At 40.0% G+C, this 18,871-nt stretch overlaps 1 protein-coding gene across 1 annotated transcript in view; it reads left to right on the top strand.

The window, feature by feature from the left end:
• TYRO3 (TYRO3 protein tyrosine kinase) overlaps positions 1–18,871 on the top strand; it is an 88,511-nt gene that overhangs the window by 51,504 nt on the left and 18,136 nt on the right. The window contains exons 7-14 of the mRNA XM_058162044.1: positions 5,860–6,037; positions 6,705–6,847; positions 8,937–9,081; positions 11,782–11,911; positions 12,734–12,831; positions 14,121–14,216; positions 15,413–15,493; positions 17,898–17,990. Of these exons, the coding sequence (XP_058018027.1) occupies positions 5,860–6,037; positions 6,705–6,847; positions 8,937–9,081; positions 11,782–11,911; positions 12,734–12,831; positions 14,121–14,216; positions 15,413–15,493; positions 17,898–17,990 (964 nt within the window). The remainder of the gene's footprint in view (positions 1–5,859; positions 6,038–6,704; positions 6,848–8,936; positions 9,082–11,781; positions 11,912–12,733; positions 12,832–14,120; positions 14,217–15,412; positions 15,494–17,897; positions 17,991–18,871) is intronic.

Raw genomic sequence — 18,871 nt, 5'->3', positions numbered from 1 at the left:
ATGGACTTTACTTTTACTTTACTGAATTTTACAGCTTCTACCAGTCAAGCTTTCATTTCTACCTTTCATATTCAATATTGGAACAAGTTATATTTCTGTCTTACATGCCCTGGTTTTACAAAGACTGCAGGTTTCATCTGGACATCCCTTGTCACCATGAGTGACAAAACTGCCCTTTGAAATGGCATAGGAGGATGCTAATGGGGCATCTTTACTGCAGGAAAGGGGAGGTATAAAAACATTCCCAGTTGTTGAGAGTTCTTGCCAATGAGAAAACATTTGGCCCATAACTCCATCGTAAACATTATAAAGCATTTCTGAAGCTCTGTTGTTGTGGAGCTCCAGGAAGAAATATATAAATCATGAAAGGACCATTTCACATTTGAGTTTCAGATAAAGACAGAGAACTTGAGGGATTTTCTGCTTCAAGTACAAAAATCACTTAGTTGTTGGTGATATTGCAGAAAGGCTGAGGAAAATGTGCCTGCTCTTGCTATGTCTCAAGCATCAAATCTTCTGAGGCCTGTCCCAACAAGAATCGCTGAACAATAGGCAATAACAAGCTTTGCAACCTGATCATGCATTGGAGCAATTGATTGTGGTAATTGCATCTCAGATTGAACCAGTTCACATAGTTCTACGATGTGCTGTTGTCAAAACTGAGCTGCAGGTGTCCCTGAAGCAGAAACACCAGAGGCCAAAGTCCTGAGGACGTGGCAGAGTCAAGAATAAGGAACAGCACACAAAACAAGGGTGGGGAAGTTTTTTTCACTTTGAGGCAGACATACACTCATAAGATGTGCCTTCATTCCATGGCTGCATTCCAGCAGTGGGCAGACCAAAGCCAAAATTGGGGTTGACCAAAGCAATACCTACGAATTCCTGTCATACTTCTACTCATCCTGAAATAAAGAAGCTGGGACTTTATTTATTTACCATGAAGATACTGTCTGTAGGAAAGAAGACCATGTGAAATAGACATTTGCAGTTGTTAATAGAGATATTGTCAGACCTGGAAGCCATCTTTTACAATCGAATATTATTTTGATTACATATCACCTACATTCTATAAGGTCTTCAACCTTGGCAACTTTAAACCCGGCGGACTTCAACTCCCAGAATTCCCCAGCCAGCTTTGCTTTGGTGGCTGGGGAATTCTGGGAGTTGAAGTCTGCCAGGCTTAAAGTTGCCAAGGTTGAAGACCCCTGCTCTATACAATTCCACCTTCCAGTTTCCCAATTTTGTTTTCTAAAATTCAAATATACTGTGTATATTTTTAATGTTGACACAACCTTGGTGATGGCAGTAATTTTTTTCTGAGCTAATATGCTCTTACCAACTGTGGCCCTGTCTAGAGAAGATCTATGCATGGATATAACATTTAGGTTGGACTGCTGTAATTTACCCTACCTGGATTTGTTTTTGAAATTTTCAAAACGTTGTGGAATTTTCTGTTGATGAGAAAGTGGCTAAATTTTTGCACATTCAGACGTTGCCTATATTCTGCAAAGTTTTGGGGGGTATAAATAGTTCATAATCTTATTGCAATTACTCCAAAATTATAAATTTGGACTTTGTATGCTGAGGTTCTCTCTACTCTAGTTCTTCCTGTGGTAGGGAGGGAGGAGAGTATTATAGCCAGTCTCTTTGTTTACTGTTAGTAGATCATTCAGCATTTTATTTAACAAGACCACATTGTCTGAATAGATCAGGGGTGTCAAACTCAAGGCCCTCAGGCCAGATCCGGGGTGCTGTGGGGTGCTTAGACCTGGCCCATGGAACCGCTCTGGAAACAGTGAACAACTGGTGCCTCTGCCAGTGAAAATGGAGCGCAGGAGCCTGTTTTTGCGGGCAGAGCTCTCCCCCAACACGAGTGAGGTCAAGCTGGCCACATCCACCCTGGCCCCCCAAGGTCACAACTGATGCGGCACTCAATTAAATCAAGTTTGACACCCCTGTTAATATTAATAGATTATATTAATACAAACTGTTTGTCAAAAGGTTCAGAACTTCACATTTATGGTCAGAATTGGGGTTTTTTTTTCCAGTGTTTTGCCCGCACTATCAAATCACAATTAGCAAATGTCTGCTGCCAGTTTTGTGTGTGTATGTGCAGTTTGTTATCTTTCTGTCCTCTTATAGGAAGTGCCCTCTTAACTCTTCACTTGCCTTAGTAGAGTGTAAGTGCTCTATTGTTTCATCACATTGGTCACCCAAGTAACAATCAGATAACACATCAGATAACGATCAGATGACACTGGTACTTTTGCTAGCCATTTTGGTTGCCATTGAACTCTGATTTTGGTTCAAAGTACCGGTTAGGCTCTAAAACTTAAATGGTTTGAGGCCAAATTACCCAAAGGATTTTTTCCCTCTGCATTTAGATTTACAACATTTGTGCTGAGCTGCCTGACTCTGAAACAAGTGCAAAGGGAAAATCCCTTTCAGCTGTCTTCTGTTGGGTGAAATCCCTTTCTTTCAGGTCTGAGAAATCCCATAAAGCTCACTTATTCTCAGTGACTTCCATTTAAACTAATTGACACGATAAATGTAACTCTTCATGGATTTTTAAACTGGACAGTTAAATTTTATTTGCTAGTTCCTACAGTTTATTTGGACACTGGAGATTTCTGCTATGTTTATTTCCCGAATACTTGAAAATTGCCTTGAAAAGTTTTACCGTAGAGTGAAGAAAGGATTGGAAAACGATAATGTCTGGTGATAGCATCATACAAATATACTGCATGTACAGTATATATTTAGATCTGTTGGCCACCAATCACTGCAACATATGTACTTGTGTCAGTTATTGGGGTGCAAGTACATAATTTATATGATGAGCTTACACACCCATGATATCATTTTGTTGTCGTCATGGCTTGTGGGAGATGCTGCTTCTAAAGATGCTGATCACGAAGAGTTAGGTTTGGAAAAGCTTTCTATGTTCTTCAGTTGATGGTGTTTTTCAAGCCTCTTTGACAATACAGTTTTGGAAGACCAACTGGAGTCCAGGAGGAAGAAAAAATTAACTTTTCCCTTTCAGGAGCAGCACACTAGAAACAGCTTTTTTTCCCCAAAAAAAATATTCAAGTCTTTTTCTTCTTTATTACTTTGATTAATTTTGCTTAAAATTTTTATCTGTGACTTGTATCTGTTCCTTATGTTAATTTACTGTAATACACACAAAAAACTTTTAGTGTCCATGCAGGGCTTTTTTCAATAGCAACTGAGATGATGGGAAAAGACTATAGGGCCTTCTGGTTGACTAGGCAAGAAACTGCAAGAATAGCTTTCCAAAGACACAGAAAAATCAGCTAAGTAGATTTGCTGTTGAGGCGCTAACAAAGCCATTATATTAAAAAAAAATCAAAATCCAGGAATTTACATGGAGTATAATTTGCTAGAAGCAGGAAGGATAATTTCACCTGGGCTTTGTTTTGGAAATGGACTGCTGCAGGGGTGGGTTCTACTTACCTTTACTACTGGTTTGAATCGTGCCCATGTGTGTGCGCGCGCTCTGCTCGCGCATGCGTAGAAGCTTCTGTGCATGCGCAGATCACTTGATGATGTTCGGGTCAGTGGGCGGAGCCTCCTGCCGTTTTTACTACCGGTTCTATAGAACCGGTCCGAACTGGGGGCAATCCACCACTGGACTGGTGTGGCACAAAGCTGTTTACTTGTGACTTCGAGAGAAATGACTGGGCTGGAGTTTTGCAATCCTTGAAGCAAATGCTATATATATTGAAGTAAATAGTATGTTTTATATTTCTTGCTGCGGGAAGCCATGAGTCAGCCTGGACAGATGAGATCAGCACTGCAAATTTATTATGGGTTTAGTTCTTCAGTCTGGGCATCTATAAGGAGAGATGAGAATTTCAGCTGAGAATTCAAGCCCCCTTATTCTAAATGACCAGACTCATCTCTATAGATTAATGTAGCTACCCTGGACTCCTCCAGGGAGTTGTTATAGCAATCAGTATTCTTAAATTAAAAAGAAAAAAACACCTTCCTCCAAAATATTTGAGTGATTGCTTGATTAAGACAAAAATGTCTCCCTTGAGGCATTGATTTGTGGTGACTGCATGGACACAACTATGATTAGGACTAATCAAGCTGACAGAACAAGATGTTTGAGGGATGTTACAGAAACGGAACTGGGGAAGAAAGAAAGAGAAATGGAACACTTGTTTTTAAAGCCTCGGGTTTTTAAAGATTTAACTCAGTCCTGTAATGGAGCTGGGGACTAAACTCAATTTCTCCATATGCTTTTGGCCGCAGCTTATACTTAATCCTGAGGGACAAAGAAAACTATAACTTTGAAAGTATGAGCAACCAGTTTTGTCTGTTTTATTCAGTTTCATTAGAGATGCCGACTGCCCTCTTACCTATCACTTTCAAGAAACCAAAGAGGTCTTTGAGCTAATGGCACTACCTCTACTCCTTGATGCAACCCTCCCCTGCGCGGTGTTTATTGCTGTTTTCTTGGGACTTTTGACAGATCAGAATGAATTTCCTCTCACACATTAGAATTCTGCCTGCTTGTACTAGGTACAGCCTATTCTTCCTAACATGCACGTCCATCGGTCCCAGCACACAGTGCTAATCTCTCTAAATTCCAGGCTCCTCCCTACAACCATTTTTTCCAGGGCTGAAGCAGAGAGAGACAGAAGCAAATCGCAAATTTCTTAGACTGTGGATTCCACCCCATCCCCCTTTACATCCATTTCTGTCCCATGCTGGGAAAAACAAAGAAGCACTTCATTCTCTGATCGGTCAAGTTTAGTGAGGCAACCACGGTCTAGTATAAAAAGATCAACTGGAGCCGAGAGTTACCACGGCAAAGAAATGGAAATGTGCAGTTAACTTGTAAACATTACTGCCCTCTGAGTCATCTTTCTACTACTAGCAGTCCCTGGTGCTTGCAGGAAAGGAAGGATTGTTATTTTTCTAGGGCCGGAGAAAGGAGCTGAAGGCATGCTTGTAAAGACACCATTATGAAAAGCAGGCTCACTCATACTTTCATCTCTGGCCATAATGCATACAGTACAGAGATATACAGACTGCAGAGTCTGTTTTATTGGAGTTGCTGCTGGAACAAAAGATATGTGTGGATGCCTAATGTGAAATAAATGTATGTTTTGTTTTTTAAAATAATAATTGTTTGATTAATCGAACAGGTTTCTCCTTGAAACTAAGAGAGATGTATGACGTGAAAAAAGGGAAGCAATAAAAATGTGCAAAATAGGTTGGTAAAAATAATTTTTAAAAAGACATCAAAGTACAAAGCCCAGTTAGCCAGAGAGATTAAAAACTGCACCTAGATGCAAGGGTTATTTTCATATAGCAGTTTTCCACCTCTTGTTGATCTCCAGAGGTGACTGCAATTCCAAGAATTCTCACCTGTGAGATCTCAGAACTATTGTAGGACATATGAGAGTTCTCATTTTTTCCATTAGTGCAGTTTGTTGCAGTTTTACTGAAGCTATAAGGGTGGAGGAGGGAAATGGTTTTATTTATTTATGGAATAAGCTTGTTTGTTCATCAAGGCCCATGAAACATTGGCAGTAGCTTTCAAAATGCTAGATTACTCTAGTCTCAATTTTTTTGGTCCTTGAATGCTTGCTATTATCATTATGCGAATCTCTTGATTATTCTAGAGTTTTCTTCTGTTTCACAGGGTTCAACTGTTTGAAGGATTCATCACTGCATGTCAATGGCCCAAAGCCAAGATGATGTGTAATATATCATTCATTTGATGCAACTCTCCTAAGGATTTATGAGTTTCTTCAATGACGCATTTTATGTGAAATCCATGATTCTGTTTGTTCATGTTTTTGCTTTCTCCCTTTATCCCAACAGGTGGCTGAGCTGCAGGAAGAGGATGAGGTGGTCACTGAAGTTTTCTCTGTTCCTCCCTTTACAAGGGCTTTACCAGGTTTAAAGCACGCCACCAATTACAGTGTTCGAGTTCAGTGCTCTAATGAGATGGGCAGCTCTCCTTTTTCAGATTGGGTCTATTTTCAGACCTTGGGATTAGGTAAGACTTAGAGGGCTAGAGTGCACGAAACTGTTAAAAAGTATTGTTTTTTGTTGAATCAGAAAACATTTGAAAAATAGCAACTCTCTTGGTTAATTGAACAGATATACTGCATGTTGATTGAACAAAGATTGCAAGGAACGTGCAAAACTCAGGGTTGGTTCAATCAATCAATCATCGGCCTCCATGGTTGTTGCTTTCTATTGTACAGTTAATTGGAAACTATGAGGCTGTTATTAGTTCTTCCAAGTAGAATAGAATAGAATTCTTTATTGGTCAAGTGTGATTGGACACACACACAGTTCTTTATTGGCCAAGTGTGATTGGACACAGATCTGGATAAAACGGATGTTTCAGTGTTTAGAGCTTGTTGAAAAGGTGGGAAACCTTTTAGAACAGGGGTCTCCAACCTTTGCAACTTTAAGACTTGTGGACTTCAACTTTGCATCTAGGTGCAAAGCTGGCAGAGGAATTCTGGGAGTTGAAGTCCGCAAATGTTAAAGTTGCCAAAGTTAGAGACCCCTGCTTTAGAAGACTGTGTAGAACTATATAGCATTTAAGATATCTTTAGGATTTCCTAAAGCTCTTCTGTACTTTGAGGCTTACCATTCAGTAGTACTCTTTTAAACAGCACAAAAGATACATTGCAATTTTCTTTCCCTTGCAGCTCCAAATTGTACTCCACAAAATGTACACATTATCCAAAGAGATTCTTGTCTGATTTTGGAATGGGAAGCAGTAGCTCCAGAAATGTTTGGGGAGAATGCCTTAGGATACAGGTTGGAGTGGAGCCAAGATAACATAACTCAGGTAATAAACCGAGAAACATATGCTCTTGGTGGAGCAGGACAAAGTCTATTTAGGAGAATCTTTTCTAACCTTATAGTCTGCAGATGGATAGCTCCTCAACTCCCACCTTCCTTTATTGTTGCTACTGGTCAAGCAGGAAATTATAGTAATGACTGTCCAATATGCTTAAAATCCCAAACACAGAAGTTTAATTAACCCATAGATCCTTATTACCAGTGATAAATGACCTTCATAAATTGAAAATGTTGCTAATAGATTTCATTGCATCTTGTGGCAGTGAGTACTAAAAAGTAATAATTTGAATGATTAAAAAAGCAGCTTGGTTAGAATGAACTACCAATAAAAGCAATTGGATCTCCATATTGATAAAATGTGTATTCACAGATTTGTGTTTTTATGGTGGCAAGTTGCAAAATTTATTATGCTAAAAATTTGGCTGCTCCTTGTTTGGCTGCATATACATTGAGTAATAGTGTTCAGTTTCACAGTGAGAAATATTTCTTTGTGTATTGTCTGTGCATTTATTCTGCATCTGGTTTTGTTTAACTTGCTGATTAAGGCTGGAGAATTATGCTCTCCTCAAAAAATAAAATAAATACTTAAAAAGTGGAGGCATTTCAAAAGTGACCCCAAAAGAATAACACTGCCTTGCACAGATATAGCTCATATCATCCCAGACAGATCTGGATTTAGTCTTGGGGAATATAAGTTATTAACTAGCCACTCTGATAGGAATAGATTTGTTAGTATGGTTGAAAACAAGAAATACTAGAGTTTGAAGAGGTAATGCTAGTTCTTTTAAGGCATACCTAAATGTAGGAAGCCTTACAATTTTCATGCTTGGGTTGAGCTTCTCTTCACGGGAGCTTAGATATTAAACATGCATATTGTAATTGCTCTTTGGACTGCAAAAACTGTGTAAGGAATAGAATAGCAAGACTAAAAAGTTGTCTGCCTCAACATGAATTTTCCGCTTTAATGCCCTATTCCTGCACATACTCTTTTACCAGTGAGAGACTGAGGATCAACTGTTCTGTTAACTAGTGCAGGGGTCTCCAACCTTGGCAACTTTAAGCCTGGTGGACTTCAATTCCCAGAATTCCCCAGCCAGCTTTGCTGGCTGGGGGATTCTGGGAGTTGAAATCCGCCAGGCTTAAAGTTGCCAGGGTTGGAGACCTCTGATCTAGTGCTACTGATTCTTGCAAATTTGAATGCCAGATATAATTTGTATTTTGTGCCCTGCTTTTTTTAACTTAGCGATGATAGGACTATTGTCTACCAATGCATTTGGTTTGCTATTTTTAGGGAACCGAATCGGGGTTCGGCTAACTGCTATTACACTGCTCCTTTCTTTTAATAACAATGGTAATAGTTTGCTGATGTAGCAAACAACTGAGGTATCAAGTGGCCCCAGACGAACATACACCAATCATATGTGAACTGGGCTAGGAAGCAGGAGATATCTGGGAAGGAAGATTTAATTCTTATGACGATGGAATTAAATTTCTTCCATTATTGTATGGACGACATTTTATTTCTAAGCTAAAAAAATTATATATTTTGTGCCGTAATTGCATCTTTACATAAGATACGAAGTAGGCTCTGCTCAGAGACCACAGTTCAATTGTGCAATAAATACCGTAATGCCTCAATTTAGTGTAAAACCAAATCATCTGTTATTTACTATGTAACTGTATAACAAAGACTATGCATGAGTCTTGATTTCCGGGCTTTGAAGTACAGAACGTATTTGATGAAAACCCATGAATTTCATAAAGGTGGGAAATTAGGCAATGGCAGCAAGTAGCAGCACGGGGTAGAGCAATTCGTACTCTAAATAGCCCTAGAATAGCTTTGCTTATTGTTGCCAAACAGTGCAGGCAAGCAAGGGCTTGATAGGAGGTGCCGGAAGCCCAAATAACTTCTTATGGTTGTAGCAAGCACAGATAACAATAGACTGTGCAACAAACCATAATCTCAAGATTGCTAGATAACTTGGAACAGAAGAAATTGATTTTCTGATTCAAAGGTAATAATGAACAAGTGTCACTTGAATGACAATGCACCATTTGTGGTTTTCTGGTTCCAGGGGAAAATGATTGTGAAGGAAGCAAGAGCAAACCTTTCTATGTGGAACCCCTTAAAAGACCTTACAATCAAGGTCTGTATACTCAGTTCAGCCGGTTGTGGACCTTGGAGTGAGCCCTTACTGCTTACATCGCAAGATTTAATAGGTAGGTGGCAAATGTAGGAAGCGTTTCTGTTTCGCCGCAGGCTTAAAACGTATTTATTTAATTGTGCAGGGCTGAGCTAGATTTTAAATTATTGGTTTTAAATTGGGTTTTATTTGATATTTTAACTCTAAATTTACGGGCTTTTTAGAATCAGTTTTTTAATTGTTTTATATTGTATTTATATGTCTTTTAAATGCCTGTACACCGCCCTGAGTCCTTCGGGAGATAGGGCGGTATATAAATTTGAATAAATAAATAAATAAATAATAAAATAAATAAATAAATAAATTTGTGTTTGAGGAAAATGGGCTGTTGTTAATATGGTGCATCCGATGAGGAACAGTGGGAGAGCTGGTACCATTGTATTTCTCTGGCTGTGCTCTTTCCAATATTCCCAGCTGCATATGTATTATGTTTTCACAAGATGAGAACTAAGCAGCTTCAAACAATCTAGCAGAAGCAGGGACTGGCTAGGACTATTACAAATTTTCTATGTAAGGGAACGTTTGACATACGAAGGAAAAGAGCAATGCAATACAGTTGGCTCCCCTACTATTGTTTGGTGTTACTGTATTATTAAAAATGATTGAAAGAATCAATGAGCATGATACGGCCTAGATCAGGGCTGTCAAATTCCCGGCCCACTGACTGGATGCGTCGTGCGTTGGCCATGTCCACGCCTGGTTTAGCGAAGGGGGGAAAAAGTCCGGGTATGTCACGTTGTGCTACCGTGACAACATGAGTTTGACACCCCTGGCCTAGATGAATAGAAGTAATATTTTCTGCATTTGAGGTTTTTTTTCCTGAATGGGTTATAAGGATTCCCAGATCAGGGTATCTGACAGTTTTTGCTCTTAATTATAAAAGAATTATAGGAAGCCATCGTTAATGAGGACCCAGATTGTTGGGGGGGCAATAAGTTGACTTTGTAAAAAATATACAAATAGAATGAGACTATTGCCTTATACACTGTAAGCCGCCCTGAGTCTTCGGAGAAGGGCGGGGTATAAATGTAAACAAAAACAAAAAAAAAAAAAATTGATTATCTTTTGTATTACAGCAATGTGTAATTATTGCATTGCAAATATTATATAAACATTATAGTATGTTAAATTATGATAGATTATCTTAAATTTAATTATAGATTGTACAGGTAGTCCTCGATTTACAACCACAATTGAGCCTAAAATTTCTGAGAGTTGCATGTCTCTGAGACATTTGTTACATGAGTTTTTCCCCATTTTACAATTTTTCTTGCCATAGTTGTTAAGTGAATCACTGCAGTTCTTCAGTTAGTAAGATGGTTGTTAAGTGAATCTGCCTTCCCCATTAACTTTGCTAGTCAGGAGGTCACAAAAGGTGATCACATGACTCCAGGACGCTGTAACCGTCATAAACGTGAGTCAGTTGCCAAGCATCTGAGTTTTGATCACGTGACCATGGGGATGCTGCAGCAGTTCTAAGCGTAAAAAATACTCATAAGTCCCTTTTTTCAGTAACATAACTTTGAACGGTCACTAAATGAATTGTTGTAAGTGCAGGACTACCTGTAATATAAGTATTATAGAGTATGGGCATAAAATGGAGGAGTTGGGAATTGTTCCAAATATTCCAAACAGCTGATTTTTCATTTTTTTCCTGGAAATTTCCCACAGGGTTTCCAGCACGGGTATATTTTCTCAAACCAGAGGAAAACAGATTCATAAAAGCTACATTTAACATTTCAGAGGAACTAAAAGCCACACTGGGTGGAGTGATATGATTGTGTTAGGCACAACACAACTTGCGAACATCTCCAAGATAAAGTTGGCACCATGTTCCAGCTGCATCTTTAAACAATCGGCCTTTGCCTAAGAACAAAATTAGCAAGATCGATGAAACCAAAGGCCCAGCATGTTTAGCTTTCTCTTCTAAGGATGGCTAGTCTAGAAACTGACCAAATGGAGATGTACCACTTCGAACCTTGCAGAACAGCAGCATTGGCTGTGCTGCTACATCGTTTTAGAATTATTTAGAATATGACTAGTGAACCTCCTTCTAGGAGTGAACCTCTTGTTGTGTCCCACTCCTCCGCTGACGGCCGGGTCAGGGAAATTCGAATCAGGCTTGCCTCTGCAGCTCTGCCCAAAGTCCTAGCAAAGTCCTCAGAGCAGGCAGGAGACCAGTAAGTGACTTCAGCAAGATAAGTTCGACTTTGCCTGACTCAGAGACTGCCAGAAAGCAGATCCTTTATATAGGCCATGGGGTGTGGCTCCATGACTCAGCACTCATTAAGGCCTGCCCCTCCCTTCCTTCTGTTGCCTCCGCCTATCCAGTCTTCTGATGCGAGGGTCACTCCAATCAGGAGCTGTTGGAAATAAACTTTCCTCAGGCTCACATGCTGTGGAGGAGGGGGAGGGGTCTAGCTGCTCCGTTTGCCTGGGCATGGAGCCAGGGCTGGGGCCGGGGGATGCTCCCTCCTCTGCAGCCTGCTTGGGCATGGAGCCAGGGCTGGGACCGGGAGGTGCCCCCTCCTCTTCAGCTTGTCTGAGCATGGAGCCAGGACTGGGGCCGGGAGGCATACATTCCTCCGTGTTCGGGAGCAGATAAGAAGGCCCCGGCTGCGGTGAGAGCGGACAAGACACAACACCTCTTTCATGGATGAAAATGCGTATAGGCTAAACATTTCGCTTTCTCACAAGGATTGTATTTTCTAAACAGGGGGGCAAAGGCAGCCTCTTTATGGAACATCCTGGGTTCCTGTGGTTTTAGGAATTCTGACTGCACTGGTTACAGCCGTTGCCTTAGCCCTAATTCTTCTACGGAAAAGAAGAAAAGAAACTCGGTTTGGGTAAAAGTCTTTTTTCCCCTTTTTTTTACTGTTTATCATCCCCATTGTAATTTCAACATCCCTTTGTGTAGAGATCCTCCAAATGTTGCCCCCTGATATGTCATGGGAATTTCTTAGCTGGCGTAGCCTTTAACCATGTCAAGCATTTCATTTTCACTGTATGTTTTGTGTACTCTTTCATATTCTTTTTCATATTGTCCCTCCCTCCCTCCTTCCCTCTCTGTCTCTGTTTCCCCCCCCTCCCTCTCTCTCTCTCTCTCTCTCTCTCTCTCTCTCTCACACACACACACACACACACACACAGATATGGGTATTGAAAATATGATAGTCTTTGTCCTCCAGATTGAGAATTGCAATCTTAAAATATTGTGGAATGGAAAGAAGGATGACCTTATCCATCTTTCCATTCCACAAAACAGCCCTCCAAATAACAACCTGTGGAATTGGCTTCCGGATTCCCCCATGCCACTGACTGTATAACAGCTTTGCCAGCAAGATGGTAGGGAAAGAAAGAACCATAAGAAAAGAGTGGCATAGGTAATAATGAAGAAGAATCAGTAGATTAAGCCTTAGAGGAATGCCATTTTCCCATCCTTACAATACTGTACTGTAAATGTAACCATTTTCCAGAGACCCTTTGGAAGTATGGAAGAATTTTCCTGGGTCTTCTGACATTTTAAGCGGCCTCAGAAAAAAGAAAATAGTTGCCAAGATAAAGAGGTTCTTGTCTGTAGTAAGTACATAACTTAGGTTTTCCGGTACTCTACTTTGCACATTTTATGAGATGTTCTTTGCTTTCTCCCCCCCCCCCCCCCCGTTTAGTCAAGCCTTTGGAAGTGTGGTTGGAGGTGATCCTGTAGTCCATTTCAGAGCAGTGCGATCATTCAACCGAGAAGTCCCAGAGCTTATTGAAGTAACATGTAAGTAAAATATATGTAACTCTTTCCTTAGCAAGTGTATCTCCATTCTCTTTGCTAAAGTGCTATTCTCTTCCTCCATCAAACCATTTCCTAATAGCACTGTGATGATGATGATGAAGATGATGATGATACTACATGTAATATTCTATTCATTTGCCAAATTGAAAGACTAAATAAGACCATCCCTTATGCCAAATTGGTACCCCTATCCATGCTCCTTTGACGTCTGTAGGGGGAAGGTCCAAAAAATGGATTACCATGTCATCAGGGACCTGTTTTCATTCTGCTTCTTTTTAGCTAAATCCTGATTCAAATTATGTATGAGTAAAATGAATATCTTGTGCACATTCATTGGGGGATAAATCCAGCTGACCATAGAGACACACTTGTTCTCACATAAACTGGGGAGGATGATCACACTCTGGAGTTTGAAGCAGTGATACACTTTTGTACTATATTTCAAATCAGAGTTCAACTATTGTGCTGCTATTTGGAATCTGATTATAGCATAAAAGCTAGGGCTTGCTATCTTCAGACTGAAGCATAAATTGCTATCTTTGAGGTTGATTCACAGACACTGTTTAAAGCGATCTTTTCCCACTTGTATTCTCCAGACTATACCCAGAATTGCCAGTCATTAAGTGGAGATGACCAGGATGGGAATGGCTGGGTTTTAAACTTGTATTTTCTATCATTCAAGGGAAGTAGTGCAAATAATTTAAAACATTGGAATGTTTTAGCACGGAAAAGCAACTTTATTGCATCTTTGTTGCTTTATATCTTTTATAAGACTAAAGAAGGGAATCACTTCCTAGGGAGTAAGAGTGAATTTATTTCCAAAACAAATTCTTCGTTTTGATGTGTTCATTTTTCATATACACTCTTATTTAGTGTTCCTCAAACTGCTGTCCTTCAGTGCATCTAGCCCTAATTCCTATGTTTTCCACTCATGGTAGAATAGAATAGAATAGAATAGAATAGAATAGAATAGAATAGAATAGAATAGAATAGAATAGAATAGAATAGAATAGAATAGAATTCTTTACCGGCCAAGTGTGATTGGACACACAAGAAATTTGTCTTGGTATCAAAGGTTGTGCTAGTCAAATATAGTGGGATCTTTAATGGGATGTGTAATTTAACACATCTCAATGCCCAAGTTGAGGGAAGATTATTCTAAACTATACAACATTAACTGTTCCTTGGATCAAAAATATATCAATTTAGACCATGATTAAAGCTAGATTTTCTCCTAGTTAAGTTGCCCTTGTTTTCTTCTGTTTATCCAGTGGACAGTATAGGAATCAGTGATGAATTGAAGACCAAATTGAAAGATGTCCTAATTCAGGAGCAACAGTTTACTCTGGGAAGAATGATAGGCAAGGGTGAGTAGTCCCTCAAAGCCTATGGAAAATGTGTTTACTTTGTTTAAGCTCAGTCCCTATATTGTTGTTTGCAAATATCTGATTTCTAAGGATTTAGCCACACTAAATGGCAGAGAACTAAACTGCAATAGTTACAAATGAATGTAACTAAGAACTGGAATTTTTAGACTAGGAATACTGATCATTCTATGCTTTTAGAAGAGAACCAAGGCTGACAGATTGAATTATCTGGGGCTAAAAATGCAGGGACGCAGTGGCTCAGTGGCTAACACACTGAATTTGTTGATCGAAAGGTCAGCAGTTCAATGGTTCAAATCCGTAGTGCCATGTAACGGGGTGAGCTCCCATTACTTGTCCCAACTTCTGCCAACCTAGCAGTTTGAAAGCATGTAAAAAATGCAAGTAGAAAAATAGAGACCACCTTTGGTGGGAAGGTAACAGTGTTCCGTATACCTTTGGCATTGAGTCATGCCGGCCACATGACCATGGAGATGTCTTTGGACAGTGCAGGCTCTTCAGCTTAGAAAAGGAGATGAGCACCGCCACCTAGAGTCAGGAATGACTAGCACATATGTGCGAGGGGAACCTTTACCTTTAAAATGCAGGTCTGCCTGTACATTGAAATTATTAGAAGCATTTGTGAGAGATAAGAAACACACTGTATCAAAGAACATGAAAGTTAGAAAAAAACAAAGAACAATAGGGTAAAAATGGAACTGGAGAATGAGTTTATAGTATGTGTGAAAGCTGCAGGAAATAAATAGAAGGAAAGCTAGTAGGGTTATGGCAGCAAAAATATTTTTGGAGGATCAAGAGAAATTTAGGAAGATTATTGCTGTAGCTTGTTATTAGCACCCTATCAAACCTCCAGATATACAATGCAGTTAAACAATTTTATGTCCTATTGATTCCAGCATAAGTTGGCTATTACCTTAGGTTTCTACCAATTCCTGTGTTTCTGTATTCCTTGGGAGGAAAAAGTCTGTAGACTTTCAATGCAAATGTGATGGTTTTTATATTCCTTCTCAGAGAATATTCCCATGGAAGTAGATACTTGACTGGAAGCAACTCTAACTTAATACTTTATATCTTTTAACCTAAACTTTCTACTCTTAATCCTAAAACAAACTTTAAGTGCATTGAGTCTTTTCAATTATCATACTCTTTTACTTTACTTTTTTTTGGTATTTTATTAGGGGAATTTGGCTCCGTCAGGGAGGGTCAGTTGAAAATGCCTGATGGCTCTCTTCAGAAAGTTGCAGTGAAAATGCTAAAAGGTGAGTAAATCTAAATTACTTGAACAAACTGTCTTCCATGCCATTTTGTCACTAAAAACTTCCATTTTCTGAGTTTGTGTAATCTCACTAAACAATATATAGGTAGTTCTCGACTTACTTATGACCATTGCAGCATCCCCACGGTCATGTGATTTACATTCGGATATTTGACAGCTGGTTCATATTTATGATTTATTTATTTATTTATTTATTTATTCAAATTTGTATACCGCCCTATCTCCCGAAGGACTCAGGGCGGTTCACAGGCACATAAAACATTTATATACAATTAAAATAACTATTAAAAGACTTATTCTAATGCCAAATATTAAAAATGTAATCTTAAAACCAAATTTAAAAATCTATAAATTTAAAATCTAAATTTAAAAATCTAAGCCAGTCCTGCGCAGATGAATAAATGCGTCTTAAGCTCGCGACGGAAGGTTCGGAGGTCCGGAAGTTGACGGAGTCCTGGGGGGAGTTCGTTCCAGAGGGTGGGAGCCCCCACAGAGAAGGCCCTTCCCCTGGGCGTCGCCAGACGACACTGTCTAGCTGACGGCACCCTGAGGAGTCCCTCTCTGTGAGAGCGCACAGGTCGGTGAGAGGTATTCGGTAGCAGTAGGCGGTCCCGTAGGTAACCCGGCCCTATGCCATGGAGCGCTTTAAAGGTGGTTACTAACACCTTGAAGCGCACCCGGAAGGCCACAGGTAGCCAGTGCAGTCTGCGCAGGATAGGTGTCATACGGGAGCCACGAGGGGCTCCCTCTATAACCCGCGCAGCCGCATTCTGAACTAACTGCAGCCTCCGGATGCCCTTCAAGGGGAGCCCCATGTAGAGAGCATTGCAGTAATCCAGGCGAGACGTCACGAGGGCGTGAGTGACCGTGCATAGGGCATCCCGGTCTAGAAAGGGGCGCAACTGGCGCACCAGGCGAACCTGGTAAAAAGCTCTCCTGGAGACGGCCGTCAAATGATCTTCAAAAGACAGCCGTTCATCCAGGAGGACGCCCAAGTTGCGTACCCCTTCCATCGGGGCCAATGACTCGCCCCCAACAGTCAGCCGCGGACGCAGCTGACTGTACCGAGGTGCCGGCATCCACAGCCACTCTGTCTTGGAGGGATTGAGCTTGAGCCTGTTTCTCCCCATCCAGACCCGTACGGCCTCCAAGCACCGGGACAACACCTCGATAGCTTCGTTGGGGTGGCCCGGTGTGGAAAAGTACAGCTGGTACTTATAGTTACTTATAGCTGGTATGATAGTTGCAATATCCTGAGATCACATGATCACCTTCTGCAACCTTCTTACAAGCAAAGTCTATAGGGAAACCAGATTCACTTAACAACCGTGGTACTAATTTAATAACTGCAGTGATTCACTTAACAACTGGAGCAAGAAAAGTCATAAAATGGGGCAAAGCTCACTTAATAAATTTCTCACTTAGCAACATAAATGCTGTCCTAAGTTGAGGACTACCTGTAGTTGACTGTGGTTTACCTTCTCATTTCTCCTTTTCTTCATATTGCCTATAATTGACACTAATTTCTTGAATGCCTATTTTTTTATTTCAATGTAAAGGGACACCCATCTCACGAGTGAAATTCTAGGCACTGAACACAGTTAAAAACTTCAATATAAGCATAAAAAGTTGAGATATAAGGACAACGAAAGGATGGCATCAAAACCAACAGCCTTCAGACTGACACACTCTAGATGCGTTGGTTATTAATTCCCATTTGTCCCACTCAGTATAACGTAATGATGCTGTACTCTATGCCTATGGAGATTCTCAGTCATCCAGGCCATGGTTGTCCCAATGGTGCTTTTTTCAAGAGGCAACTGGACTTATTTTTCTTTGAAGACGTTTTGCTTCTCATCCAAGAAGCTTCTTCAGCTCTGAGTGGATGGTGGGGAATGGAAGGATGTGTCTGCAAGGAGTATAAATCCTTCCATTCCCCAGCATCCAGCAAGAGCTGAAGAAACTTCTTGGATGAGAAGCGAAACGTCTTCAAAGAAAAACAAAAAAGTTCAGTTTCCTCTTGAAAAAAAACACCTTTGAGCTATATACTCTGTGGTTTCATTTATATTCCATTTTTTTTAATAACTTAAAAATGTTTCACAAATGTGATCCAAATCTGCACATTAGGACTGGTAAATTAAAATATAATTAGTAACACTGTTCATATCCAATCTATTTGTTAATCTATTTGACTTATATTTAATGGCCAGTTCTATGAACTAAAGAGATTGCACTGTGCCTGTCTTGAATTCTTATTCATTTAACTTCTACTACTTTTTCAGCTTTTCTAGAGATTCCCAACTGTTTTTTGTACATTCTGCTCCTTTTCTTGAATTTTCCCCCAATGAGTTTAAAAGAAATCTCAGTAGTGCTTCTCTTTATTTTAGCTGACATCTTCACTTCCAATGACATAGAGGAGTTTCTGAAAGAAGCTGCTTGCATGAAGGAGTTTGACCATCCACACATTACTAAATTAATAGGTAAGCATTGTCACATTTAATTGCGCTAGAGGTCCCAAACTATATATTTTACAATTTATTTGTAGAAGTAAATTTATTAATTTATTAAATCTATCAATATGGTTGCCCACTTTACAAATCCAACCCTGGGTGGCTAGCAATCTGTTGAAACAATAAAAAAAACCAATATAAGCAAAGAGTTTTAAAAGCAACAATGGTCACCAAGAATAAACCCAAACAAAAAAATTAACAGAGTTTTTCAGCCGGCCATGTAATAGAAAATTAGAAGGAACAGGAGTCACCAATATATTTGGAATATAGTCGTTCTCCGTGTGTATGTGTGTGTGTGTATATATACACATGATGTTAGCAGATTGCAATATCTGTCTCTTTTTATATATATATAAAGCAAATAGAGATTGCAATGTCTGTCTCTTTTTATATATATATTATATATATATATAGGTCTTTGGTTATTCGGGTTTTCTCCCGCGTAAAATTGGAAGTGTCTTGGTGACGTTTCAACAAAGTCTCATTCGTCATCTTCAGGCTGGTGTTTTCAGCTTCATGCTTCTAGGAGCAATATGTGATCACAGCTGTTTCTTCCTTTTAACTGCTAGTGGGGGTTTGAACTAATTGGGTGGGAGCTTGGCTGTGTTCTGATTGGGTGGAGGTGTGTTCTGATTGGGTGGGGGCTTGGTTGTGCTCAGGTTAGTCTGAGTTGCATGGGGACTTGAGTTGGTGAGCTGCATTGCTGTTGTTTAGCTTCACGTTCGTGGTTGTGCCACATCTTCATGGTGGGTGTCAGTCTGCTGCATGTATGGATTGGAGGGGTTTGAAATGGCTAATGATGCAGCTGTGGTCTGGCTTCTGGTCCGTGGTCGTGCTTCATCATCGGTGTG

The sequence above is a fragment of the Ahaetulla prasina genome, chromosome 1 (assembly GCF_028640845.1).
Source record: "Ahaetulla prasina isolate Xishuangbanna chromosome 1, ASM2864084v1, whole genome shotgun sequence".
NCBI lineage: Eukaryota > Metazoa > Chordata > Lepidosauria > Squamata > Colubridae > Ahaetulla > Ahaetulla prasina.
The sequence above is the reverse complement of the archived record's forward strand: the minus strand, read 5'-3'. Positions and strand labels throughout refer to the sequence as shown.